The sequence below is a fragment of the Micromys minutus genome (assembly GCF_963924665.1).
Source record: "Micromys minutus genome assembly, chromosome: 3".
Classification (NCBI taxonomy): domain Eukaryota; kingdom Metazoa; phylum Chordata; class Mammalia; order Rodentia; family Muridae; genus Micromys; species Micromys minutus.
In genome coordinates, this window is record NC_137972.1 from 69,091,698 (window position 1) to 69,119,314 (window position 27,617).

The 27,617-nt window shown below is 43.7% G+C and overlaps 1 protein-coding gene across 3 annotated transcripts in view; it reads right to left on the minus strand.

Annotated features, from left to right (window-relative positions):
• LRRC28 (leucine rich repeat containing 28) overlaps positions 1–26,458 on the minus strand; it is a 124,494-nt gene extending 98,036 nt beyond the window's left edge. For 2 of the 3 annotated variants that reach the window (XM_080914951.1, XM_080914949.1), the window contains exons 1-3: positions 26,405–26,458; positions 22,769–22,996; positions 4,424–4,464 (exon numbers count right to left, since the gene is read on the minus strand). In XM_080914951.1, the coding sequence (XP_080771077.1) occupies positions 4,424–4,464; positions 22,769–22,936 (209 nt within the window). In that variant the 5' untranslated portion in view covers positions 22,937–22,996; positions 26,405–26,458. Of the gene's footprint in view, positions 1–4,423; positions 4,465–22,768; positions 22,997–26,239; positions 26,289–26,404 lie in introns of those variants that run through there. The other variant, XM_080914950.1, reaches the window with a different exon arrangement.
• Positions 26,459–27,617: the final 1,159 nt, after the last annotated feature.

Consider the following 27,617-nt stretch of genomic DNA (forward strand, 5'->3'; position numbering starts at 1 on the left):
TGCACTAGAGTCCCTCAAAGTAGACAATTTTACTGTGAAGAACAAGGATGAAGAGATGAGCTGTGTCCTAGAAGTATATGTAACACCAGACAGGAAGACTGTAGACTACATCGGGAACCATTAAGACCTACGTAGAAAGACTGACATAAGACACTGAGAGACCATGGTCACATGGTCACGGGAAGCACCGCTGGGTGAGATGGCTAATTTTCAGGTCAGTTTCACTGGACTAAGAATCCCTAGACACTGCAGCATGCCTCCTGATGTGCCTGTGAGTGCATTCCAACAGGAATTAACTGTAGGGAAAGATAGGCCCTGCATGAGCGGCACCATCTCATGGGTGGGGCCTGGACAAAGGCAGTAAGTAGTCCCTTTCTCTGCCTCCTGCCTGCACCCTGTGCGAGCTGCCTTGACTTACTCCAGTGCAGAGCTAGCCTTCCCACCTTCCCAGTTGCTCACTGAAATCCCTCTGAAACTGGAAACCAAAGTAAGTCTCTCTGCCCCTCAGTCAGTGGTTCTCAACCTGTGGGTCACGACCCCACTGACAAACCTCCAAAATATCTACATTACAAATGACTACTTGGCAAATCTCCAAAAATATTTACACTAGGAGTCATTAACAGTAGCAAAATATAGTTATAAAGCAGCAACAAAAACAATTTTATGGATGGGGTCACCATAACACAAGAAACTGTATTAAGGAGCCATGCCAGCATCAGGAAGGTTGAGAACCAAGCCCTAAGTTGCTCCTGCCTGGCACTTCGTCACAGCAGCATCAACAATAACTAATAAGCTGTGTGTGTGGTGGTACAAGCCTGTAATCACAACACTTGGCAGGTAGAGGCAGGAGGTTTAGGAGTTGAAGATCATTCTTGCTTGCACACCAGGTCTGAGGCCAGGTTTGGCTTTCTTGAGTTCCTGTTGTAGAGAGAGAATTATAATACACCAGGGACGTGTAAAATAATAATCTCTTTTCCAAAAACTCATTGAGAATACTGTAAAAACTTTTCAGAAGCAGCATACGTAAAACTATGGAAACTGGCCCAAGGCCTGCAGTGATAAGGGAAGATCTCTAAGGAAGAACTCTGGTGACTGTCAGAAGGTGGGCATGGCTCTGTGTTTTCACTTTGCTAGTCCCATATCCCACTGCTTGGCTCTTCAGAGTTAAGGAACACAACCAAACTGAAGAGCCAGGACCTGGAAGAAAGCAGGTGAGAAGGCAGGCTTTCCAAGCCACATTCCCAGAGTTCATCCCACCTGCTCTAGAGCTGACTGGAACACTTTACTGGCAGAGCTGTCCCTCCCCCAACATCCTGTGTAGACACGCATGCACACACACACGCACAGACAAATAAGATAGACAATGTTAAGTCCAACATTCCTAGTATAAATTAAGAAAGAAAAAAGAAAAAGAAAAAAGAAAAAACCTATCTCCAGTGCTAAACTGAAACAAATTACAACTGTTTAATTTCACAGCTTTGTCAAACAGTAGAAAACAACTATAACAAATAATTCACAGAGCAGAAAGCCTGAAGGAAAAGCTGGTGGGGAGTGCCCATGGGGCTTTAGCAACCCAGTAGACTACAGGCACATGTAGGATGTATGCAGGTTCAGAGCTGAGAGAATAAATGTGATGGTTTATATATACTCGGCCTAGGGACTGGCACTATTAGGAGGTGTGGCCCCGTTGGAGTAGGTGTGTCACTGTGGGTATGTGCTTTAAGACTCTTACCCTAACTGCCTGGAAACCAGTTTTCTGCTAGCAGCCTTCAGAGGAAGATGTACAACTCTCAGCTATTCCTGTACCACACCTGCCTAGATGCTGTCATGCTCCTACCTTGAAGATAATTTACTGAACCTCTGAACCTATAAGCCAACCCCAATTAAATGTTGTCCTTTATAGGGGTTGACTTGGTCATGGTGTCTGTTCACAGCAGTAAAACCCTAACAAGACAAGAGCAACTTAAGATTTGAGAAGGCCTTGGGCTCTCACACTTGCTGAGCTCAAATCCTATACAGGCAAGAAGTGAAGGCTAGAGCAGAGTCATAGGGCTGACAGTGGAGAGGCCAACATGTGTCTCAACACCCACACAGAGATTCAGGCTAGGCTCAGACTCCTCTAATTAAACAGAGATCCGTTCAATAAGAGGGAAATCATCAGATAGATAGCACTGGATTGACTGTGTCCTGGTGTGGAAGAGGCAGCAGCCTGCAATACTTTCCTGTCACTCAGCACACAATACACATCAGGAAAAAGAACAAGGAAACTCCAGCGGCAGTGTGGTTACATTTTGGTGATAGGTTGTGGGTGTTCACTGTTTTTATCTTTGGTTAGTTTGAAGAGTTTCAGAAGAACAGGATGGGACAAATAACAGTGACTGAGGCTCAGTGTAACGATGGATGGATGCAGGATGTTTGCTTTTCCTTTATCTCCCCAACACTCAAACCAAATAACATACAGAGCAAGGAACAGAAATAAACGTCTTTCTAAAATGAAATCAAATACAGTTTTTTTCCATACTATGAAGTCAGTACAGAAAAATATATGCCATCTAAGTTTTTATATTCCATGAAGGCAAATTAAACACAAATACATGAATCATTATGTCTCAGTAGCTATTCTACTGCTGTGAAGATGACACCATGACACACTTCCTTCAATAAGGCTCCAACTCCTGATCCTTCTAATCTTTTCAAATAATGCCAATCCCTGGTGGTTAAGCATTCAAATATGGGAGCTTATAGTAGCCATTCTTAATCAAAAGACCACACATTAAAAAATGAAAGTGGCCAGCCTGTGGTGATGGTGGCCAGTGTCTTTAATCCCAGTACCCAGGAGGCAGAAGCAAGCGGATCTCTTGAGTTTGAGGCCATCCTGATCTACAAAGCAGACAGGCTGACTTGTTCTCAGCCTGGCAGATTCTCTGACTCAGAGCTCTGAAATCTCTCCACCAGACTCTTGAAGTTCCCATGGCGGGCTTTGCCACACATGCCTCACACTTCCAAATTCCCAAGGCTGGCCCAGGTGCCCTGCCACCGCGCCTTTTTCTGGAACCCAGTTAAGTCACTGAGTAAAGGAAAACACCACACAATCTTAGTTTAGAATCAACAGGTAACACAATCACTGGGCACAGAAATTAGCATCCTAATTTTGTAAGCCATTCTAAGTTATAAATCCTCTGGAAGTGATCCTCCACCTAACCCAGGCCTCTACTAACTACATTGTGCCTCCATGCTCTCTCCCATCCTCCTGCCTCCCTTCTTCCTCTCTCAGACCCAGAAAGCCTGCCTCCTTCTTGCCCAGTGATTGGTCCGTTGAAACCAATTCATTAGGGGAAGACTCTGCCACATAGTGGCTTGTTTTCTCATGCTAATTATGTTGCCCCAAAACCTGGGTGCAGTGTCCTGAACATAGGCTAATGGAAGCCTGCCCCCAGTTGGCTCTGACTGGAAAATGAAGTTGCTAAAGGTCAATGGCTGGGTAGAGAGACAGGCAGAACTTTTAGATTTCTAGGCAAGAAATGCAAGAGAGGGAAAATGAGTGCGCCATGACAGGGGTGTAGGATGGACCATATTGTGTAGGAGCAGTGGGGTGAGACAGCCAAAATGCAGGTGCAAGGGGAAAACAGCCCCATGGGAGGACTACCCAGAAGGAAATAGGGCAGCAAAGACAAAATATAGATTTAGAAAGTGTTAACTCAGGAATACTGGAGGGGTGTGCACACTATCCGTGAGGAGGGTTGAAGTGCCCAACCATTTAGCTAAATAAGGCATATTAGAAAATAAAGGTTGGGTGTGCGTGTCTTTCATTCACGAATCCAGAGCCCTTGGGTGGGTGCAGAGCCATGGGCACACTCACCAAGAGCATAGAGCAGACTTTTAGATATGCACCACTACAAACATATGTACAAACTCAAGCATAAAACATTGAAAGTAATAGACAAAGCATGGAGAGGTCTTGAATGCATCTCAGGGGGAAGCACTGCTCTCCCTGTCATGCACACAGAAGGCTCACAACACCTTAAAAAACAAACAAAAGGTAAGTTTTGTAGTATGAAGGTGATCTTCAAAAAGACTGAAACTAGTGAGACAAAGGAAATGGGCTGAGGCTTTCAGGCATCACTCTGTGACCTCAGGGAGCCTATGTCCAGTTTGACATAGAAACAACAAGGGCAGGGATTCTTCCAGGAGCATGCACTTCCCAGAAGAACACAAACATGCTGTACCCAGAGCATCTTCATTGTCTGAGCTGAGCTATTTCAACATATTAAAGGCTCTAACACACCACAGGGGTTAGCAAAGCCTCCAATCTACCCACAACCACACCCAAAGTAACAAACTTATATATTAAAATTATATGTCCTACTATTTCAAATTAAAGTTCCCATTCTTATTTTTTAAAAAAATAAATAAACACACTCACAGTTCCACAAGGTTTGGAAGCTTCTGAGCAAGGTTTTCTGGCTGAAAATCAAAAACTCAGAATTAAATTTTATCTTTTAAAAAGAATTAACATTTTTAATGACCTTAAGTATAACAGAGTATCTTCTTGGGATATAAATTTTGAGAATGTGAAGATAAGAACTCAGCATGTTTGGGATTCATTCTCACACTGACCACAAGACACTTAGTGTAGTCAAACAGTTAAAATCAGCATCCCTATTGACATTTGTCCTCAACCTTTTTAATGCTGTGACCCTGTAGTTCCTCACACTGTGGTGAACCCCCAACCAATTACATTATTTTTGTTGCTATTTCATAACTTATTTTGCTACTGTTATGAATGAAAACATAAATATCTGTTTTCCAACAGTCTTAGGTCACCCCTGTGAAAAGGTTGTTCAACCCCAAAGGGGTTGTTACCTACAGGTTGAGAACTGCTTCCTTAGAGAAAGCAGGCGTCTCTCAGGAGACAGAAGGAAGGTGGCCATGGCTGAGAGGCTAAAGAGGTAACTGTGGACAAAGAATGCCAGGGACTGTCAGCAGCCTACACAGGGAGAAGGACCCACAAAAGACTGTACAGTCCCCAAAAGGGGACTCCCACCCTGATGACCACACCCTAACTTTGGATGCCTGCCTCCAAAGTGTGAGCAATGTAGTGCTTTTGGAACTGCTTTGTTACGATGGCCTCACAGTGACTGCCCTCGATCTCCCAATCCCCCTAACTCCCTGCTGCTAGAGAAAGGCAGATCTCTGGGGTTTCCAGGTAGAGACCGGAGAAGGTTGAGAATGAATAGAAACAAGAACTGTGATCAAGCACTTTCAGACCTGTGGTGGCATCTTAGAGGGGATGGCAGACCGATGAAATAGATGAGATGGGCAGCAGCAGTGGGGGGTGGGGGGTGAGGGGTGGGGGGCACCCTTTTCCAAAAGGAAACTTATACAATTCTACTCACTGGTGGAAAAGAATGGGGTTGTGGGAGCGTTGTTCCTGTACGTAATTGTGTATATATCTACAGACATGGTTCAGATGTACAAATACATGAAGAGGTACACTATGAAAACTGAAGGAACACATAGCTATGTTTTTTCATTCCATATCCCCCAAACACCAAAAGGTAAGCTAGCTTCAATAGCAGAACCAGGAATGGCTTTCAGAAACAAAACATGTCTGGCATGGATTCTTAAAGACAAATATGAGATTAGCATGAGGTGGAAGGGGGTGTAGTAGTGATTCACCTTCTGGGCACAGGAAGTTGTTGTGGTTGATATCTAGGTGAGGACTGGCACAAGATAAGGCAAGGCCTGTGACTGGACAGTGAAAATATAAGGTGGGGAGAGTGTTTTGAAAAGAGAGAAGAGATAGGGGAGGAGAGAAGAAGCCAAGATGGAGGAGGAAGATGACAATATACCTCCACATGACTTTAAATAGCCACAGGTAGCTATGAATATCTATCTTATAAGGAATGGGTTATTATAGGACAGTTTGTCTTATCTAGGTGGGCAGTTTATACCAATATCAATTGGCTCTGAGTTTATTGTGTGGACGTTTTGTGGGGTGGGAATGTATTGATATAAATCTGATTGATAAGTTACAAGTTTCAAGAGTTTTGATTTTGTCAGGTTACTGGGAACTGTGACAACCATAGAGGGCGGATACTGGGAATGTGAGCAGGGTCCACAGTGGAGACCACCAGGGGCAGAGAGTTGCACTGTGGACAGAGTAGCAGGGGTAGCATGGTGTGGTACCTGGAACCAATCACTTTTGTTAAACATTTACCACTATAGGAAGTAACATGTGTGACCGGGGAAGGGAAGAGTGTGTTTAGAAAATTATCTATTGGCCAGTAATGCCTTACTATTAGTCCTAAGGACATATTAGGTTTTATATAAGAATGTGTGATGGTTTGAATGAGATGTTCCTCCACAGTTGGTGCCACTATTTGGGTAGGTTTAGGCCTTGCTGGAGGAAGTATGTCACAGGAGGCAAAGCTAAAGTTTCAAAGCCATTTGTCATTCCTACTTGGTTCTTGCAGCTCAAGATGTGAGTCTTCAGCTGCTGCTCCAGCAGCTGTCTCATCACAGCAACAGAAATACGAAACATATTCTGCTCTTGAACCTATGTCTGGCAGCTCACAGCCACCTGAAACTCTAGCTCCAGGAACTCTGACGCCCTCTTCTGGACTCCTTGGACATCTGTACACAAACGTATACTTACTCCCCCAAGTATACATAAATTTAAAAACTAAACCAATTAAAAAATCAAGTATAAAGATAATTTTGCAGGGCTGGAGAGGTGACTCGGTGGTTAAGAGCACCAACTGCTCTTCCAGAGGTCCTGAGTTCAAATCACAGGAACCACATGGTGGCTCATAACCACCTGTAATGAGATCTGATGCCCTTTTCTAGTGTGTCTGAATACAGCTACAGTGTACTCATATACATTAAATAAATCTTTTAAAAAGATATGATTTTGCACAAAATGGCAAGGACTGTTAGGTTTTAATGTAAAACATTACTACAGTCCCATACTTAAACTGGATAGTGGTGCTCTTTAGGGAAGATTGTACAGCCTCAGGAAACAAGGCCTAGTTTGGGAAGTGGGAAAGATGGGCCACCATGAAGAGAGACCTGACTAATACATGGGCTTATATTTTATTCTCAGGCATAGATTTTTTTAAAACCCTAAACATAATGGAAATCCACTGACTTTATTTTACATAAGAAAGTAAGTTTCATACGTGCACACAGATCCAACTGCTTGTACACACACAGCCATGCCCTTTGTCATCACTGAATCACTGAACAAGGTGAAACAACTGACTTCGGAGTGCTAACTGTTGACAGAACCACTTACACATCTGAGTGGTACGAGCTATGAGTATACGTCCAAACTTACTTCTCAGATGTCACAAGTGGATCTGACCAAATTCCTGCAATGGTCTTTTAGTATTGGTATCTTTCCTAGTAACAACACACACTTCCATTTATGGTCATACCTAGCAAAACCAGAGACCTGCAGGCAGAGGGCTCAATCAGCAATGCCCCCATTAAAGAAAAGACCGGGGCAGGGAAGAAATGCTCAGACCCTAATTGAGTTTCATCTGCTGGAGTATCAACATTGTTTCTGGCTGGCTTACAGGACTCTCTGCTTACTTGACTATCAGACAGCATTCCATGATTAGCTGCTTTGCTTTTTGTTTTGCTTTTTGAATTACAGCTACATACAAATCACCAAAACCATACTTCTGCTACTGACAGGCATCACTGTGAGCTTACTGACAAGTTAAATACATTGTATTTATATTTAAAACTAAATATTCTAACTTTGAGAAGACTCCAGTCCATGAGAATACTGCCTTTTGAAAAAACAAAATAAGTAAATCCATCTCTCAAACAGCCTAGGAAATAGTGCCTGTTGAGCAGGCCATGACTGACCCCTACTGGTGTTCTGTGGTATCACTCACTCCTTTCTAATCCCACATTTTCAGTACATGGAAAATAAAAATTCCATTAACATTTACATCAATAAATTTTTTCCATCTCCAATGAAAAAGTAAACTTTGAACGTGTATAGCTGGCATGAAATGCTGCTTTCAAACTCCCCTTAAATGTGAAGACGTTTAAATGTTTATAACTTGGGACAAGTATCTCATGTACTTATAAACCACAACAGATCTGTGATTCTGTAGTAAGACTGGCCTTCCTACTCCTCTCCTCCAGAAACTAAGGCAAACGTGATACAGTCTAGGGGTTTTCATCAGGCTCAATGTTTGGTGTTTGTTTGTTTCCTGTCAAAGAATTAAATGGCAGGAAAAATCTTGATCCAGGTAGAATCATCTCAAACACTGCAAACAGGAGCAGACAGAATTAGCAGTCGAAGAAAGGCATTTAATGAGGATGAGGAGAAACACAGGCTTCCAGCAGACACACAGATAAAAAGGCCCCTAGAAAGTGGACAGAGCATTTGCAAAGCCAAAACAAAACAAACAAACAAACAAACAAACAAAGAACCAGTTTGTTTTTAAGGGTTGGGGTTTAAGTCTTTGAAGAATTTTCTTCCCTTAGGGTTGGTCAGTTTGAAGAAAGATAGGGTGGATGATTAGCAACAACTGTTGTATAGCTTGACCTGATCAGGTCTTCAGCCAGTCAAGGCTGTGTTTGAAGCTGTTGGCTCTTTTCTTAAACCAGGAAGGTAAAGAAAAGCTGGCCATCTCAGAAACCTGTCTCCTTAACCATGGCCCCTCACTCTCCTTTTCTGTCTACTTCCCAAAAGTCTAACTCCTAGTCTCTCAAAAAAAAAAAAAAAAAAAAAAAATCTTGCCTGCTCCACAGTGACTTCAAGATGGTAACAGCTTTGTTAGGGTTCACTCCTGAGGGAAAACTCAAGCCCGAGTACTCAAACAATCTGCAACTGTTTGCATCCATCAGGAATAAGAAATACCTGTGTGCCTATAAACTACTAGGACTCAAGGTTCAGCACCTGCTACAACATCTAATAACACGTCTCATGGAAGTCACAAGTTTTGGCTCTTAGAGCAGTTATAGAAAAAAGAATGGTCTGTATCCTTATTTCACACTACACAAGAATTAGCTCATTTTAAGAACTTTTCGTTTAGGAGCTAAAATCATCACTGATACAAAACATTAAGATGGTGTCAGAGAGATGGCTGGCAACAGAGCACACTGACTGCTCTCCAGAGGACCAGGTTTAATTCCCGGTGCCCGCATGCTGGCTCACAACCATCTGTGACTCCTGTCTCATGGGCTCCAATGCCCTCTTCAGGCCTCCATAGGCACTGCATGCATGTGGTGTAGAGACATAGCAGTGGACAAAACACCCACATGCATAAAATGAAAACAAATTATTTAAAAGAAAAGGAATAAATCTCCTTACTTGGCAGTGAATTTCATAGATGGTATACAAAAGCAATGCTACAACAGGGGAAACGTATGTAAGTTGAAATTCATAATTAAGATCTTTTGTACATAAAAGGACATCGTAAATAAAAGACAATGTACAGACTGAGAGAAATACTTACGAAACACACAGCAGATAAGGATCCAGCACTCAGAACATAAAAGAACGACTGTAACCCAGTTTAAAAAGCTACTGAAAGATGGACTAATGATTAAAAACAATCTTCTAGACATGGATTTCAGACCTCCTTAAAGGCTTGGCTCCCAGGGTGCTGCTATCCGGAGACAGTGAGTCTTTAGGTCACAGGGAATGTCAATTTGAGGGGATCTGAGTCCCTGTCTTCCTCTCCTCTCATTCTTTCTACTGTTGCTTCCTGGCCACAGAGGAACAGGTATACTCCCATAATGGACTGGAACTTTAAAACCACAAGCCAAAATACTTTTTCTAGGTTGTTTATCCAGGACTTTGTTATAACAATAGAAAGCCAACAAACACACTAGCTAAATGTTGCTTAATGTCTTCAGCCTCCGGTAAGTGCAAATCAAACACAATGAAATATCGCTTCATAACTACTAGGACACTTATGCTGACAACAAAATAGAAAATATCAAATGCTAACCCAGGCAGGTACCAAGCAGTACTTCTTCCCGGGAGAAGTGTCTTATCAGGGCAGCCCCGGAATGTAGGGCATAGGTCCTGAGATGCAACCCACATTGGCAGCAGCCAATCGAAAAGTCAACTAAACCCACCAATGCTTGCATGTCTAATCACTACCCGTTACTAAGTGTATAAAAACTATACTGATGAAGGGCTCAGGGTTGCCTCTCCTCTGGATGTAGGCCACTCCAGTGCACTGGTCTATTAAACCTCTTGCTTTTGCATCGATCCCCAATTTCTCATCTCATTCATGGGAGCCTCAATTAGATAAGACTCAATTTGGGCCTTAAATTTGGTGCATTGTGGGAAGTGAGACTCTCTGAAGAGATGTGAAGCCAGTGAAGAGAGGAGACAGGCCTGAAGGTCAGAATACTGTGATTGTTTTGTGCTGTCTTTTTCTTGTTCTCGGTTTTGGGTAGCTCATGAGCATCTGTAAGGCTTGAAGAGCCTTTGGTCTGGTGTGGTCAAAATATGCCTGACAGATGTGTTTTAAGGTCATGACCACAGGGAGTCTGTGGGACGATTCAGCCCCCTGCCCCTTTTGGTTAGACTCCATATTAACCTGAGTTGGTCGAGTTGCTTGATTATCTGGTTCATCTGTAATCTGGGTGGCTCTCCCAGTTTGTTTGCTGTTTGTCTTTGTCTGTGTTCTTGGACTTAACGTTATTTTTGGACACGAGACAGACTGAGTCTACCCTGTTAAACATCCTAGTTAACCACTAGGGGAAAGTTAGGGAAAGAGGAGAAAACTTGTCAGTGGTAGACTATATGGTCACTAAACTGGCACTCCCTTGTAGTGTAGGCTCATTCCCTCCTCCTACTGCTACTTCTTCCCTCATTGCCACAACCCCCAGCCTGGTTCGCAGTGTAAGGAGTGGGTCTGGCCTGAGGGCTCTGTCTGTAAGACTTGCTTTCATACATATGCACTCTGGGCCCAGTCTGCTTTCTCAGCTCAGCTCTGGGGAAGAGCAGCTTTGGCCCTGCTTGCTTTAAAAGAAGGAAAAGAAACCCCAGGTACACTGCTGCCTTCGGTTGTGGTCTACTACAGAACCACTCTTAGAATGAGGATTCCAGTGCTTCCCCCGCCCACTGAAAGGCGGGGCAGCGCCGGCCCAGGGCCAGCGTTGCTGGTCCAGGGCTTCCGGCTGCTGGGGGAAGGCTCCGCCCACGCTTGCGCCCCCGTGCCTATCACATTCCCAGGGCTCTCTCTTGACCAAGGGAAGAGCTAGTCTGGCCACGCCCCCTGCCTCCTGTTAGGGACTCTGTGGGACCATTCTCCCTCCCATCCCACAAATGCTAGCTCTCTGTCCAGGAATCTGCAAGCTACAGCTGCTCCCAGGCACCGCCCCCACCCCCCACTGAGGGGTGGGGCAGCACTGGAGAGAAAGCTAAAATTACAGCACAGCTTTTTAATTCACTTTATTCATATCTCCTCTACTTAAAAAACCTGTCAACGTTTTGAGACTTTCAATAATGATTTTTGCTACTATCATTAAGTTATGATATGCTCTGTAACCAATTCTCTGCCCCTCAATCTTGTCAGAAGTCTGGTAATTATTAATACAACGAGATTCCCCTGACTAGACCTGGCTGGGACTTCAATTCGGCAGAAGGTAAGGAGCACCTGAAGTCTACACCAGGCACCATTGGCAAGTCTCAAGAGGATCTCAGGAGGGACCAGAGGAGTCGCCCTCAGCCTTTCTAGAGAGGCTCATGGAGGCATTCCTCCCTATGACCCCAAGAGCAAGGAGCACAAAGCTACTGTGACTATGACCCTTATAGACCAGGCTAGTAAAAATACCAGAAAAAAAAAAAAAAAAAAAAAAAAAAAAAAAAAAAAAAAAAAAAGCTTCAGAGACCAGAGGGACTACAGGATAAGTCGCTGAGAGATTTAGTGCAGGTTGCTGAGAAAGTATACCATAACAGGAAGACAGAGGAGAAGGAGCAGAAAAGGAGAAAGAAAGAGATGAAAAGAAATTTAAAAAGAAAGGTGACAGGAATTTACAGAGAATCTTGACTGCAGTAGTTAGGAAAAGCGGAGAAGAGAGACTCCAACCAAAGACAGAAAACCCCTTGAAAAGGACCAGTCCGAATTTTGCAAGGAGAGGGGACACTGGGCCCAAGAGTGCCCTAACAAATAAAAGCTAGGGGCAGAAAATCCCAGGCCTTGGGAAAAGCCCAAATGGGAAGGTGTTAGCCCTGGGGGAAGACAATGGCTAGAGAGAATGGGTGCAGACCAACACAGGGTAACTCTGAGAGTGGAGACAAAACCCACCCAGTTCTTGGTGGGCACAGGGGCTCAACACTTGGTCTTCCTTCAAGCTGATGGCCCTGTTTGGAGCCACTGACACCAAATATATTCATGGATTACCCAAAGAACAGTGGGCCTAAGAATGGGCCAAGTATCCCAATCATATATGGCCATCCCAGACTGTCCCTACACTCCATTGGGGCGAGATTTGCTCTCCAAGATGGGGGCTCAGAACTACTTCCTTCCTGAGGGCCCTCAGTTGAGAGGGCCTGCTGGAGAACCTGTCCTGGTCCTTACTATTAGGCTGGAGCACAAATACAAATTGCTTGAGACCAACACCCAAAAGACGGAGGATATTGCTTAGTGGCTGGAAACGTTTCCTCTTGCTCGGCTGAAACTGCAGGGCTAGGTCATGCATGTCTGCAGGCCCCTGTGCGTGTGGAACTTAAGACCCAGGTTGATCCTAGCCTGGTGCACCTGTACCCGATGTCAGGGGAGGCATGAGAAGGGATTAAGCCACACATCTCCAGGCTCCTCCAGCTTGGGGTGTTGCTTAGTGCCATTAGGGCTGGAACACACTGATCCTGCCAGTTAAGAAGCCACCAAGCACTGACAATTATTGCTTAGTCCAGGACTTAATAGATCCTGCACTGGTTGGGCTCAATCTAGCCACTTTGCTGCCCGATCCTGACCTCGAGCCACCACAGCATAAATGTCAATACTGGCAGAAGCCTATGGATAGAGGAAAGACCTCTCCAACCGACTCTTGCCAGGAACTGAGACTACCTGGTTACAGACAGAAGCACTCTTCTCTATGAAGGTCAGAGATGCTGTCATGGTGGATTGCACAGATATCATCTGGGCTGAACCTCTAAACCCCAGCATGTCAGCACAGAGCTGATTTCCTTCACCAGAGCCTTGGAACTTGGGGCCAGCAAGAACATCTGCACGGATAGCAGATATGCCTTTGCCACAGCCCACACCCATAAAGAGACATGCACAAATGAACTCATTTAGGGGATAAGAAGCTCATCCAAGCAGTCAAGGGATCTAGGGTATGGAAAGGACCTTGGGAATTTAGCCAGAGACAGTGGAACAGTGTAAGGTGTGTCAACAAGTAAATGCTTATGAAGCCAAGAGCAAACAGGGCAAGAGACCTGGGGTATATTGGGAGGATAATTTCACAGAAGTCAAGTCAGGAAAATATGGTTACAAAACCTCCTAGTGTTTGTAGCTACCTTCTATGGTTGGATTGAGTCTTTCCCCACCAAGCACGACACAGCTACTATGGTAGCCAAAAAGATAATAAAAGAAACTTTCCTGAGGTTCAGGGGGCCAAAGGTAATTAGATCAGACAATGGTCCTGCTTTTGTTTCTAAGGTAAGTCAGGAATTGGCAAAGATATTGGGAACTAATTGGAAGCTCCATTGTGCATACCATCCCCAGAGCTCAGGGTAGGTAAAGAAAACCAAAAAAGAGACCTTAACTAAATTGACCTTGATGTACTGGCTGGTTTTGTGTCAACTTGTCACAAGCTGGAGTTATCACAGAGAAAAGAGCCTCAGTTGAGGAAATGCCTCCACAAGATCCAGCTGTAAGGCATTTTCTCAACTAGTGATCAAGGAGGGCCCAGCCCATTGTGGGTGGTGCCATCCCTGGGCTGGTAGATCTGGGTTCTATAAGAAAGCAAGCTGAGCAAGCCATGGGGAGCAAGCCAGTAAGTAACATCCTTCCATGGTCTCTGCATCAGCTCCTGCTTCCTGACCTGCTTGAGTTCCAGTCCTGACTTCCTTTGGTGATGAACAGCAATATGGAAGTGTAAGTTGAATAAACCCTTTTCTCCCTAACTTGCTTCTTGGTCATGATGTTTGTGCAGGAATAGAAACCCTGACTAAGACACCTTGGAGACTGGTGCTGACTGGGTGGTGGTCCTTCCCCTGTCCCTGTTCCTAACCTCCTGGAACACCCCCTACCATTTTAACCTGACCCCTTATAAGATCCTATTTGGTACCCCAACTCCCTCGGTGTCCACTGGACCGTCCCTGGAGGTATTCCAACTCACTAATAGAAATCTCTTCTTGAGGCTCCAAGCCTTTCAGCAAATATAACATGAGATTTGGCCTTGTGTTCTCCAGGAACTCCTGTTTCCAGACTGCTGACTAGGTCTAAGTCCGGAGGCATTGGACACAGTCCGATGGTGGAAAGGGAATTCCTGGTGCTGTTAACCACTCATACACCCCTCAAGTTGGATAGTATTGTGGCCTGGGTACACTTGTCCCATGTGAAACCTGCAAACACCCCACTCACCAGGGACCCCAGCTGCCCTCATGTGTCAATCTGTCAACCCTGGACTGTGGTTTCCACTGGAACTGGAGATGAGGTCGCCTCCCTGAAGCCCTCCAAACCCCTCAACACCTGGTGGCTCGACCTAACTTTTGACCTGTACCAGCTGGTGGCAGGACTTGACTCTTGGGACACCCCCTTTGGGAACGCCTCTGGTAACCCCATAGTAATCAGATTCACTCAGACAAAAGAAGCAATAAGATGGCTAAAAAGAAAAACTTGGGGACTCAGATTGTACAAATTGTGATATGATGACCAAGGTGAGACGGGGGTGGGGGGGGGGAGGAGAGAGAGAGAGAGAGAGGGAGGGAGGGAAGGAGGGAGGGAGGGAGGGAGGGAGGGAGAGAGAGAGAGAGAGAGAGAGAGAGAGAGAGAGAGAGTGTGTCTTGGTTTAATCCCTTCCCTTGGCTAACCTCCCCCATATCCATCACGTTAGGACCCTTAACTGTTCTGTTATTGTTGACCTTTGGTCCCTACATATTGAACAAGCTTATAGCCTTCATAAAAGAGAAAATAGCTACAGTACAACTGATGGTGCTGTGCTAGCAATATGAGACCCTGAAAAATATGAGTTAGTTATCAGAGACCCCTGAGTGTAGTTCCAAGATTAGATCTTGTCCAAAAAGGGGGGGGGGGGAATGAGAGACCCTAAGGGCTTTTACAGTCCCACACCCTTACCGCTTCCCCCTCCACTAAGGGTTTTGCGGTCCCACACCCTCCAGGAAGGAGTGCTTCAAGCTTATCTGGGCAGCCCTGGAATGGAAGGCATAGGTCCTGAGATGCAACCCACGTTGGCAGCAGCCAATCGATTTAAAAGTCAACAAAACCACCAATGCTTGCATGCCTAGTCACCATTGCTGTGGCCCACCAGCTATTAAGTGTATAAAAACTATACTAAGTGCTCGGGGTTGCCTCTCCTCTGGATGTAGGCCACCCTGGGGCACAGGCCTGATAAACCTCTTGCCTTTGCATCGATCCCTGATCTCTAGTCTCATTCATGGGAACTTCAAATAGACTCACCTACAGCCTTTAGCTGGGCAGAAAAGAGGTAGGTGGGGCTTTGGTTCCCAGGGCTTGTGGTCTGAAGCAGAGACAAAGAGGAGGAGAGAGTGAAGAGAGCAAAGACACCATGGGGTTAAGAGACTATGAGAACTGGCCATGAGGGTTGGCCAGTCTAAACTAAGTAAGAGAGGCCCAGGTGGAACATGGCAAGTCATATCTTGGGGTTATTGACAGGGAAGTAAACAAAGTAGCTTAGAGGGTCGATATCTTCCTAGCTCTATTGATATTAAGGATTATTATAAATATAAAGGTTTTGTGTCTTTTAATCTGAGAACTATATGATCCAAGATGGGGAAGAAACCCCTGATTAATTTTCTACAACACATATTTAAATTCTCAAAAAACTTACATTAAAAATTAACACAGGTTGAGCAGTGGTGGTACACACTATTAATCTCAGCACTCAGGAGGCAGAGGCAGGCAGATTCTGAGTTCAAGACCAACCTGATCTACAGAGTGAGTTCTAGAACAGTCAGGGCTATGCAGAAAAACCCTGTCTCAAAAATATTGTTTTTAATTAAAAATAAACAAACTGGTAACCATGGATGCCATGATCTGACTTCAGCACACAGCTGCAGCCTTATGAGGCACCTCTGACCAGAACTGAACTTTAATCAAATAAGACTGCCCTTGTTGCATGGTGGATGTTGTGTTACTGGAAATGTGTGCCCAATTGCTCAAGCCAATCTCCACAACCTAGACACTAGTGAATGTGTCTATGTCTTACACAAATATGGGGGGGGGTTGCATGTGTGCATGGTACACACACACACACACACACACACACACACACACACACCAGGCTGTTCCAGCTTATCGCTTCCTCTGCTCTGAAGTAACCTGCTCTTTATAACTAGTAAGGCTTTTCCTGTCTTTTTGGCTATTCTCTCTGTCCCTAACAGGTAGCCATGGCAGATTTGCACTCCCAAAAGCCTCTGGCCATTCATCTCCACCACCTGAGAAACAGCCATGAAGCACTTTTACATTTAAAAATAAACCTTCCTTCCATCCATGGGGCAGAGTCCAGTTCAGTGGTCTCACTGTACCCTTGCTTACATTTCTACAGACTGATTTCTATGATACTACATAAAAACTAAAGTGCAAGCAGATGGTTGTGCGTGGCAACTTAATGTCTATAATCCCGGCACTTGGGAGTCTGGAGCAAGAAGAAAGTACAAGTTCAAAGCCAGCCTGCACTACATTTCAAGATCCTGTTTCAAAAACAAACAGATCACTGAAAAACTTGACTATGTGATTGACTTACCTACTTCCATCCATTCAGCCCCCAAATCATGAAGATGGTTTTATAGACAGCTAGAGCAAACACAGTATAATCAGGGTGGCCACAGAGCCTGCACTAGAGCAGCAGGTAAAGTCTTGTGGGTCCAACAGGTTGAAGAGTCACAAGAACTCCTCTTCTCCCATTTCTCCTGTCTCACATCTGTTGACATAACTTCCACTCTAGGTAGAGCATCTAATCCAAAAAGTCCTCTGACCTAATACCTTTGAGCGCCAACACAAAGCCACAAGTGGGAAAGTCACAGCTGCCCTCTCTGATGGGATACAGTAAAAACTCGGGTACTCTATGCACGTAGCATACAACTAACTTTAGGCTATGGTGCATAAGGGATGTGTGAAATACAAACAAATGATGCAACTAGACATACGTCTCACCCCAAAACTTACCTATACACACACACACACACACACACACACACACACACACACACAATCTGAGGAAAAATACCTAAAATCTAAAACTTCTGGTTTCAAGCGTTTGGATGAAGAATATATGACCTGTGAGGGACAAGGAGAAATGAGTGTGACTTTTCTCACCCTAATCTAGTAACCAGCTACAAAGGAGCCACTTACATCAATAGTACATAAGTATAGTCACTGCTATTATAAATCAAAATATTTAAAACCTATATGCCAACTATCTTTACCGTTTAGAGTATTTAAAAAGAAAATATAATAATCAGATATACTAGTCCGTCTTTCCCACTATTAATACCTGAGAACTTTGTTCAGCTCCCGCCCACTCCTTCACTCTCTCCAGTCATGTACAACTAGAGTCCTTTTCAGTGCCTTTACCTATCTGTAAGTGTGGGATAATGGCAGTGCCTGCATCAAAGCATTGTTTTCTGGATCTAATAACACATGCAAATTGCTTAGAACAATGCTTGGCGTTTGTTGTCAGGCAAATGCCTTGGTAAAGACTTAAAAGAAGTTAACTAACTTTTGACCAACATATTAACGGACATTTATGAAAACTAGTGTTCGTCACATTACCACGTTGTAATGAATATCCTTGTTTCTGATGGTTTTTTCCTATTGGGTATACGGTTTTACTAGAAGGGGGTACAACACCAAAAATAAGGTCAAGTTAATTTCCACTCCAATAGTGAGTTACAGCTCTTCTCAGTCTCTAAAAAGAGATAATAAAAATCTTTTGTGTGTGTGATATGTATGTGTATACATGTTCATGTGTGGCACGTGTGCTCACATGTGTAGAGGTCAGAGGCTTCCTCACCTGCTCCCAGAGTCTGTGCCATTGACCCTATGTCACCTCACCTCCAACCCCCAAGGGCAAGTAGGGTCAGGGACGGTCTAGGGCACAGGCAGTTGCCTGCAGCCCTGGATCATTACCTCCCCAGAGTGTTGGAATTACAAACCCATACCTTTTACATCAGTGCTGGCAATAGGAACTCAGGCCTTCATGCTTGTCCAACAAGTACTGTCCTGACTGACATTTCCCCAGTCCTCAAGGCCCCACTTCCTAAGTCTCTCCCAACCAGGGCCACCAACTGGAGACCAGGAATTCTAATGCCAGAAACTATGGCATTTACAGAAAAGTTTTTAAAAATATTTTCTAAAAAGTAAATTTTAGGGCCCAGTATCATAATGTTTCCTACCTATTTTTGTCTTTTATGGTTCTGGTTTTAGTCTGGTTTGAATTGGTTTCGTTTGAAATAGGACTTTCTATATAGCCTGGACCCTCCTACTTCAGCCTCCCAAGTAATGATATTACAGTACTAATATGATCACCCATAACTATTCTTGTATTCACTCCTTAATTACATAATTGGGTTCCTACATAAAGTAGGTCATATTACATTAAAAAAAAGTTGGGCAATTTCCTAGTTATACAAATAAAGGTAGTACTATATAATGAAAAAGCATTTTAAAATAAAATTATCTACCTTTTGACCCAGAATTCATCCCTTTATCCCTTTGAGAACCTCCTAAACATAAGTGTATACATACACAAAGACATTTCTATCTACTAACCTAGAGATATTATAAACAAAAAGGAATTTGAACCAAAATAGTAGAATATGAGTCTGTTTTATTATTTAAAAAGGAAAAACAATGTCAGTAGAGTTATAGAAATATAAGCAAGGGAGTGGAAAGTGTTGCAGTCTGAATGTTGCATCTAATCTAAAATCCTGCTCAAGTCCTAAGATCATGTATGGTACTATGACCTAGGGCCTTTGGGAAGTGATGTGTTATGAAAGCAAAGCCAGCATGAATGGAATAAGTACACTTATTAGAAGAGGTCCAAGAATGATCCCTCATCATCCATCTATATGAGGAAACTGTAAGAAGGCACCATCTACACAGAAGCAAGCTGGCCCTCACCACAGCACCTTGACCCTGGACTTCATATTTAAGAGCATGAGCAGTAGTCTCTTAATGTTTCTAACTCCATTCCAGCTATCATATTTGACATTAAGAAGTTGGCCAAGCTTCTGAGGAGTAGGGGTGGGAAACTGAAGAACACAGTTCTCCATCGTTGCCTGCATAAGGTACATCGGCCTTAGAAATGTGTACACCCAGGCCCTGGGATCTGCACTCCAGGGTCACTGGTTCTTACCAGAGATATTAGTGTCCTGTGCAGATGGACACGGCAACACTTACAACCTGGATCCCCAAGCCAGACAGGCCACTATCAGCTACGATCAACGAGAGGCGTGTCCATGGAGCAGCAGGACCAGGCAGTGGCAGAGAGGCATGTGGTCCATGGCCATCTAACAATCTACTCATCTCAGAAAACCCTACAAAAGTCATGCAAATCCAGAGGTTCAAATCCTTGTGTTCACTTTATGAACACTCAAATTGACCAGGTCATCAATATTATGCAAAGACCCACCAAGTAACTGAAAGATGTCACTTCAAAATAGGAATGTGTGCCCCACTGGGGTACAGTGGTGAGTCTACAGGTGTGTCCAACCCAAGCAGTGGGATGGATGCAGGGCTAAAGGCCCAAAAACAGTGCTTAAGTTTTGTAGCAACGGAGACAGTAACATGAAATTCAAGGCTAAATGTAGACTATCCAGTCACATATCCAGAGATGCAACGTACCCAAGACACACTGCAAATTTACAGAACTCATGGTCAGGTTAACCCATGTATGATGGCTAGTCTTAGCTGTCAACCTGACTACATTTGAAAATGTTTAAAACCAAAAGCAGTTAGGTGCACTTACAAGGGATTTTTCTTGGTTGGATTACTTGAGGTGGGAGACCCACCCTAAATCCAATTCAATTTAAGTCAGAAGATCTAGCCTAAATCTGGGCCACACTTTCTGGGGACAGCCCACATAAAAGAACATTAGGAAGCTTGTGTTTTCTGTCTGCTTGCCCTGGCTCTCACTTGCCTGAGAACCACCACCCTGAGCCATTCCTTCTATGGTAGTAGAGACTATTTCTTCAAAATCCAACATGGACTGAAAACTGGCAGGTCTTAAGACTCCCCTGGGAGATAGAAGTTGTTAAATTATTTGGATCACAGCCTGTAAGCCATTCTAACACACACACACACACACACACACACACACACACAGGACTCCCCCACCCCCCACTGCCCTGTCTCACTGAGATGGTCCTCAATGAACAGGAAAGCATTGTTCCAAAGCTGGAGTGGGAGGCTGCACAGAGAAAGACATCCCACAGAAGGAATGTATGGCACAGAGGAATAAATTCAACATAAAATAAATGCAAATAAAAGGTTTTAAGTGAAAAGGTCTATTGCATGAAGTTCACAGGCTTTTTCCTATTAAATAATTCAGGAAATTGGCATCCCCCAAATTCTGAAGACATGACACACTACCATCCTATTGTAAGCCGCTGTGCTGAATCAGTAACAGGAGGCACACAGGGATAAAGGTAGGGGTTGCACACGGGTCACTACTTCTCAGGAAGCAGCTTCTCATGGTGAGGGGAGGGAGTAGAAAAGGGTAGAAAAGGACATTTAACACAATGGAAAAAGAAAAATGAAAAGAAAAGAATTGTACCAGGAAAGAAGGAAACACAAACAAATGGCTGGCAGGTCTCCAAGTGACAAAAGGCCAATGAATTCGTAATGTGCTTGTCAGCCTCCATGGCCGACGGTGCTGGCCATCAGCACAGCAGCTTTGTGGCTGCTGATCGACTTCCACCGACTTAAACCCCAGGGACTAGAGGTGACTACCAACCTCATAAAGGTATTTGATACACACCAAACATTAATTGCTAAGAGAAAACAAGATGCGACTTTGACTACAAACACCTGCAAAAACTTAATCTTCACCGACTAAGGGGGTGGCAGAACATGAATGTGGAATGTATGCTATGGAACAGTGGATGGAGACGGGGGTGGGAGTGGAAAGGACTACAGAGAGGAGGAAAGAGGGAGAGGAATATGAACAAGGCTGTGATACGCAATGGACATGTCCTAATGAAATATATTACTCTGTACACCAACTAAAAACAATTTCCAACTAGGCATGTGCAATGAGCCACCTACATAGTTGATACCAAAGTAGTTTCTAAGTTGAAAACAGACAGAAATTTACAGAAGACCAACAGCTTAACTTCTGTAAGTGAAGGTTCATCTCCCTGAAACGTCTGTTCTATCAGGCTACTGTTGATAGGCAGTAATGGCAGTAATCTGCTCCTGGATACTTCTGTACATTCTTTTATACAAGGGAGCAAATTGAAGCTGTCATCCTTAATAAAATATCTCTTATACCCCTTCTTCCTAAGGGCTAGAAAACTTAAGGTTAAGTATGATCTCACATCACACAGTAGCATGTATATACTCTTAAAAGACTAATGAAAGAAAAGATAAGACATTTTTGAGGTTAAAAACATAGATAGGAAAAAAAGAAAAAAAAAAACCTAAGTATTCAACCTCACATGGGTATCAAAATATTAAACACTAAAAAGATGCAAACCATTTGTTCCCTGATAAAGCAAATACGCACTTTCCAATGCATTCTACCCCTACCCGTTTCAGATTGCCCAAGAACACATGCCATAAATAATAAAACTAGTATGACAAACTTTCCAGATTCTTAGGAAAGTTTAAAATATAGAAAGGTTTGTTTACAAAGAAAGAGCAGGCTAACATAAGTCACAAATTCAAGCATGAAATGCCAACCCAGTAAAAATGATAACCACAGAAAGCCATATAAGTCAATTTACTTAAGATGGGGACATTTTATAATAAGCAGAGGGAATAAAATTCTGCTTTACTAGAATAATAGAATATTCTCTTCCCAAATTTAAATAGTTTATTTTACATATAACAGGCTATAATGATGAATTTGTGCTTACTCTTAGAACATAAAGATAATCAAATCTTGCTTCAGCACCCATATGACATCTCAATGCAAGATCACTAATTTTCTACAAGGCAATCATAAAGAAAGTTTTGTTTTATTAACACACAAAGGCTTCTTTAAACTTTGCAAATATCTCTTAATACTCTGGCCATCAAATCATTCTCTTTTTAATGCCTACAACTCCTCCTCCTTATTTACCATTTTACCTGGGCTGCTTTTACACAGCAGAAGCACAGGCAGAGGGGTCTGCTTCCTGACTGAAGACAAACTAATCTTCTCAGTGGTGTATCAGAATAATTTCACTTTCCTGCATATCTGTTCTGTAGCCTAACTACAGGAACTTCAACTCTGACTGTGCAACTACAGAAAGAGGCCCCAGATATCTCCACTCCTGCATATGTAGCACCTTCATCTAAATGGCATGGATGTAGGATACATATCTGGATCCGGACACTTATACATGGTATTAATGCAATATGATATCTACCAAGGTTGTGAGGGAGTTCCTTTTCATATAGAGCCTCTCCAGGTGCTGCAGCCCCTCATCTTTCAGTAACTCCAGTGGAAAATGGTGCAGATTCCTGTAATTTAAGAACAAATTCTTGTGCTTTTCAAGCCTGGCCACAGAGATCGTCTTACAGAGTTCAGATGCCATGACTGAACATGTCCAACCAGGAGTGCTTCCACACTACATCTTGTCAAAGTTGGTCCATTTCTACAAAGAGGAAAAAAAATTTTAGTCATTAAGATTTCTTACAAACACTGTATATAAACCTGTCATCCTACAGAGCTAGAAGACAACATTAAAAAAATACTTTCTACCTTCTTTCGTGACAACTAAGTTTTGCACATATTTAGGATATTAGTAGAGTACTCTGGCTAAGCAGTATTTGCTACTTACTAGAAATAGACCTTATTTTTTTTTGTTCCTAAGGTAGGATTCTTTATAAGAACAGAGACCAATTTCTGGCTTTTTTTTTTTTAAGATAGGTTTCTCACATACCCTCGGGTAGCCTAGAACTTGCTAAATAGCCAAAAAAGGCTCTAAATTTCTGATCCTCCTGTCTGTGTCTCCAAGAGTGCTAGGATTATAGTTGTATGACACACTTTTGCAGCACTGAGACCAAACTCAGGGCTCTGTGCATGCTGGGAAAGCACTCTACCAACTGCTCAGCATCCCCAGACCCCAAAGACAAGGTGCACAGCATGACCAAAGAAGGGGTGTTAAAGAACCAAGTACAGCAGGCCCCATTTGCATCTTGGGCTGCCTCATTTTGTATTTATTTACCTCCAACATTCAAACATATATTGTTTTTATATTATCATCATCACTAACAGCTCAATCCCTTTACTTCCTACTATCTAAATGGTGCCAACCATTCCACACTTTTGCTCCTTTAATCTTTTTAGCCTTTTTTAAAAAACATCTTTGCAGATGAACAGAAATAGCAGAGAAAGTGATCAAAAGTCACCAATCCAAAATACTATTGCACTAGGAACAAGATTCCTGTATGATTCAATTATAAATCTCTGGGCCTCAGGTAAACTCATGTAGATGCAGCAGTTAATATGTTGGTTAAATGGACAGTGGAGCTACATCTGACATCTTCCTAGGCAGACAGATGAACAAGCTTCTTTAGTAGCAGGAGGAAACAGACTCAGGGCTTCCAGACCTTGTTAAAGGTGGAATGGTTTATAAGGAATTAAGAGCAAGAACTTGACACCAGGTCTAATGTAGGTTCTTCATCATGAAGCACAGGATCCCGGAAGACATGGAAATGCTCAAGAAGTCAATGTTCCTAGACACCCCTTCTAGTTCTTTATTGAAACAGAAGAAGAAAAGAGAGCAGTTTCGGTTATTTTATTCATTGTAAGAAAAGAATTCTTGTTGAATTGTCATATGAAGACTTTCAATGAGCAGAGTTTTATACCCTTGGGGTTGATTTCTATCATTTTTCAATCTCATTTCTTAGCTCAAGATGCCAGCAGCTGCCATTTTACTTAAGAGTATTCTGCAGAATTCAGTTAACAGCCCCAGGTCAACCTCAGAATCGAATACTTCCCCCTACTTATTCCAGCTACTTCCTCCCTCGCTTTACTGCCTGGCACCTGATCTTTGGACATCTTACGTGTCTTTAGCACTGACAGCACCCATACTTCTGTATGGAAGACAAAGCTAGAGAAGCTCACTGACTGAGCGGGGGTGGTTTAGATGTCTTACAGCATCTCTGATGTCATCCCCTCCCAGGTTTTCCTGTCTCAGCTTATGCAGGGGAAGCACCCATCTATCCACGCAGCAGCTCAGCTGGGAGTCAGGAAGGGTCCCACCCTCTCCACAGCTTCTCCAATCAAGGCTAGTGTTTCCTTTCCAAACACATCTCAGTTCCAGCCATCTCTCTCCAGCCGGCCAACCCACTGGCCACTGCCATCTCCTGCCTTGGCCAACTGGCCTCCTGGCCTCCATGTGTCCACTTTTATCACCCCCAGCGTGTCAATCACAGCAATGGGCCTCAGAAAATGCACTCATAATTGCAGCTCTTCCTCTCAGGCACGTCTTACTAAACAAACTCTTTAGCAACTCCTTATTGAGAAAAGCAGTCTTACAGAGCTTCCTGAGACCTTGGCCATCGGGCCCAACCAGCCTGTCCTGCCTCCTCTGCAACATTCACCAAGTTCCTGACCTCTCAATCCTGGGAGCTACCAAACTCCAGGCTGTTGCTGCTCTCCTCTGACCCCAGAAATGCCTCTTTCCCCTTGCAGGTTTCAACATAAAAACTCGCCTCCCTATCCCAAACTAATTATCTCCTTGGCTTTCTTTCAGAGAAAGCTACTTGTACAGTTTTTACTATTTGTTTTAGATGACAGATAGATAGATGTACACCTGTTTACTGACACTTTAGACAAGAGTCTGTAAAGCCCTAAGTCCAGAGAGATGTTGCTTTCTTCATATCTGCATGCCTGCATAATACAGAATCTAAAATACTTTGGCTTTCAAACAGCTAGTAAGTGGATGAAATCAGAGAGCAGCTGTTCCAAGGTTGATTTTTTTTTTAATCTACCCATTGAGATCACTCAGACAATTTAAACTTGCTATCTGCCATAAATATCTTTATCGTCACAGCCAGGCAGCACAGCAGACATTAATTAATCCACTTTACAGATGAGGTACTTTGCCACACTAGAAATGCAGGTGGTCCTAACTCCAAAGTCTGGGCATCACCTTTCCTATAAGGCAGCCTTTTACAAATGTAGAATGTAGCCAGTATGTCATCCTTATGAGACGGTCAAAGATTACACATATGGAAGGCTTCCTTTTTGCAAAGTAAAAACCATATCCAAAGCCTTCATTCACTGTAACCAGGTGGCTCTTTCAGAATGTTCTGCCTGGTTCTGGTTACTTCAAAAGCATCATTAGGCTCTGCTAAAATGCATCTTCATACAAACTGGGAAATGACGCGTGTGCAAATGAAATCCAAAAGCTTCCAAAGATCAACGATACTCTTGGTTTTCCAACACGCACTCATTGGCAACGCAGCCTTTTTGGTTTTCCTGACCCTTCCAAAACTTCACCCCCAGCCCACAGTTACTGTAAATAATGTAATCAGCCCTGACTAGATACAGCTGCACCTTCAGTTTTCTGAAAGTCCAATACCAGTCTCTTCGGGAGAAGCAAAACAATCTCACCAGTACATCCCCATTTTAAGCACAAGTATTCGAAAGAATAGTCCCGGACTGACTTTCCAAGTGATTTGACAGAATACACAAGTCTTTCTAACACTGGAGATAAGAGGCGTACAAACTGTATTACAAGCGGCTGTAACCGGCTGTTTTCTCCATGAGAAAAACTACCAGACGTCCTGGTTTTGCCTGAGTTAGTTCGAGTCTAAGGTCGTAAGAATTCGGCAGCAGGGAGCCCGGGGGCAGGGATTCAGAAGATGATACCGGGATACTCTGATACCAGGGGCCATGGAGGACACGGCAGCAGCGGTGGGGATCCAAGGCCGGACAACCCAAGTGTCTCTCTCCCAGAGGCCCTGGATCTTCTGTGGCGACCAGGATAAGCGTCCCCACCGGAAGCCGAGCAAGCGGCTTCGACCTGCGAGCCTGGAAACTGGACACTCACCTCAGCGCCTGCTGACCAGCTCTCAGTGGCTCAGGCTGCGCTGCAAGGCAGTACAGAAACAGAGGGAGGGCGGGGCTACGGGGGCGGAGCCTGCGGAGAGGCGGGCCTGACTAACGGGAGTAAGGTTCGGGGAAAAGAAGGGGCCCAGAAGGACGAAACCTCGCGATAGTTCGTCTCGATTCTCGCTGTCTCACGATAGGTGGAATGAGAGATGCGTTTTCAGAACCAGACGCTTATTGGCTGAGAGTGCGACTTCCTCTAGCGTCCCAGACGTAGCTCTGTCCTGGCTTCCGGCTCCGGCTTGGAGATGGGTGTCGAGGAAATTGGGTGTTCTTAAGCTTTAGTGTTTTGGTGGGTTGCTTAGCTGGCGCTAGCCTCAGGGACGCCAGTAACTAGCCAGTTCTGTTAGTCATATATTCATTCTGCCGACAGCAATAAAACTCGACGTCGAGCGATTAAATCGATCTATGTACAGTCTTGCATCTGCTCGAACAGCAACTACGGGTACACCTCCAGTCTGACTTTTAAACAGAAGCCATCGGGCTCAAGCAACGTGGATAAATGGAGTCAACAAACAGAACTTAAGCACTGGATTTAATGTCTCCAAATACTCACTGATAGGTGCCAAAGATATTGCCTACGCTTCAGGCACAAGTAACCTAGGCATAGTGGTGCACGCCTGAGACAGGAGTTAAAGGCCCACCTCAGCTACATGAGACACTGTCTCATAAATAAAAATTTAAAAAGAAACACAGGCTCTAGTGTGAGAAATAACCGAGGGTAATCACAATTTAGTGAAATAATCTGGCAGTTAGTTCCTATGTGGCCAAGTAGACAGTCGATGAATACCTTCTTAAGACTAAAACACTGATTGTTCTGGTGGAGCAAGCTTGCAGCCTCTGCTTCTTTAAGGCTGAGGCAGTATGATCACAAGTTGAAGGACAATCTGGAGAGCTAATGAAACCCTATCTCAAAAGTATTTAAAAAGGAAAGAGGACAGGGTATGTAGCTCGGTAGAGGCACTAGGTTCAAAACCCAGTACCAGGGAAGAAGAAAAGTAATTTTTTTAATGTCGTGCACATTGATGGAACAACTTTTTATCTTTAAAGTTTCCTCTAAGACTTGTTTGATGAAACTCATATGTACATGAAGTGTTCCGAACAAATTTATCCCCCCCATTAAAACTTATTCTTTGGGAACTGGAGAGATGGCT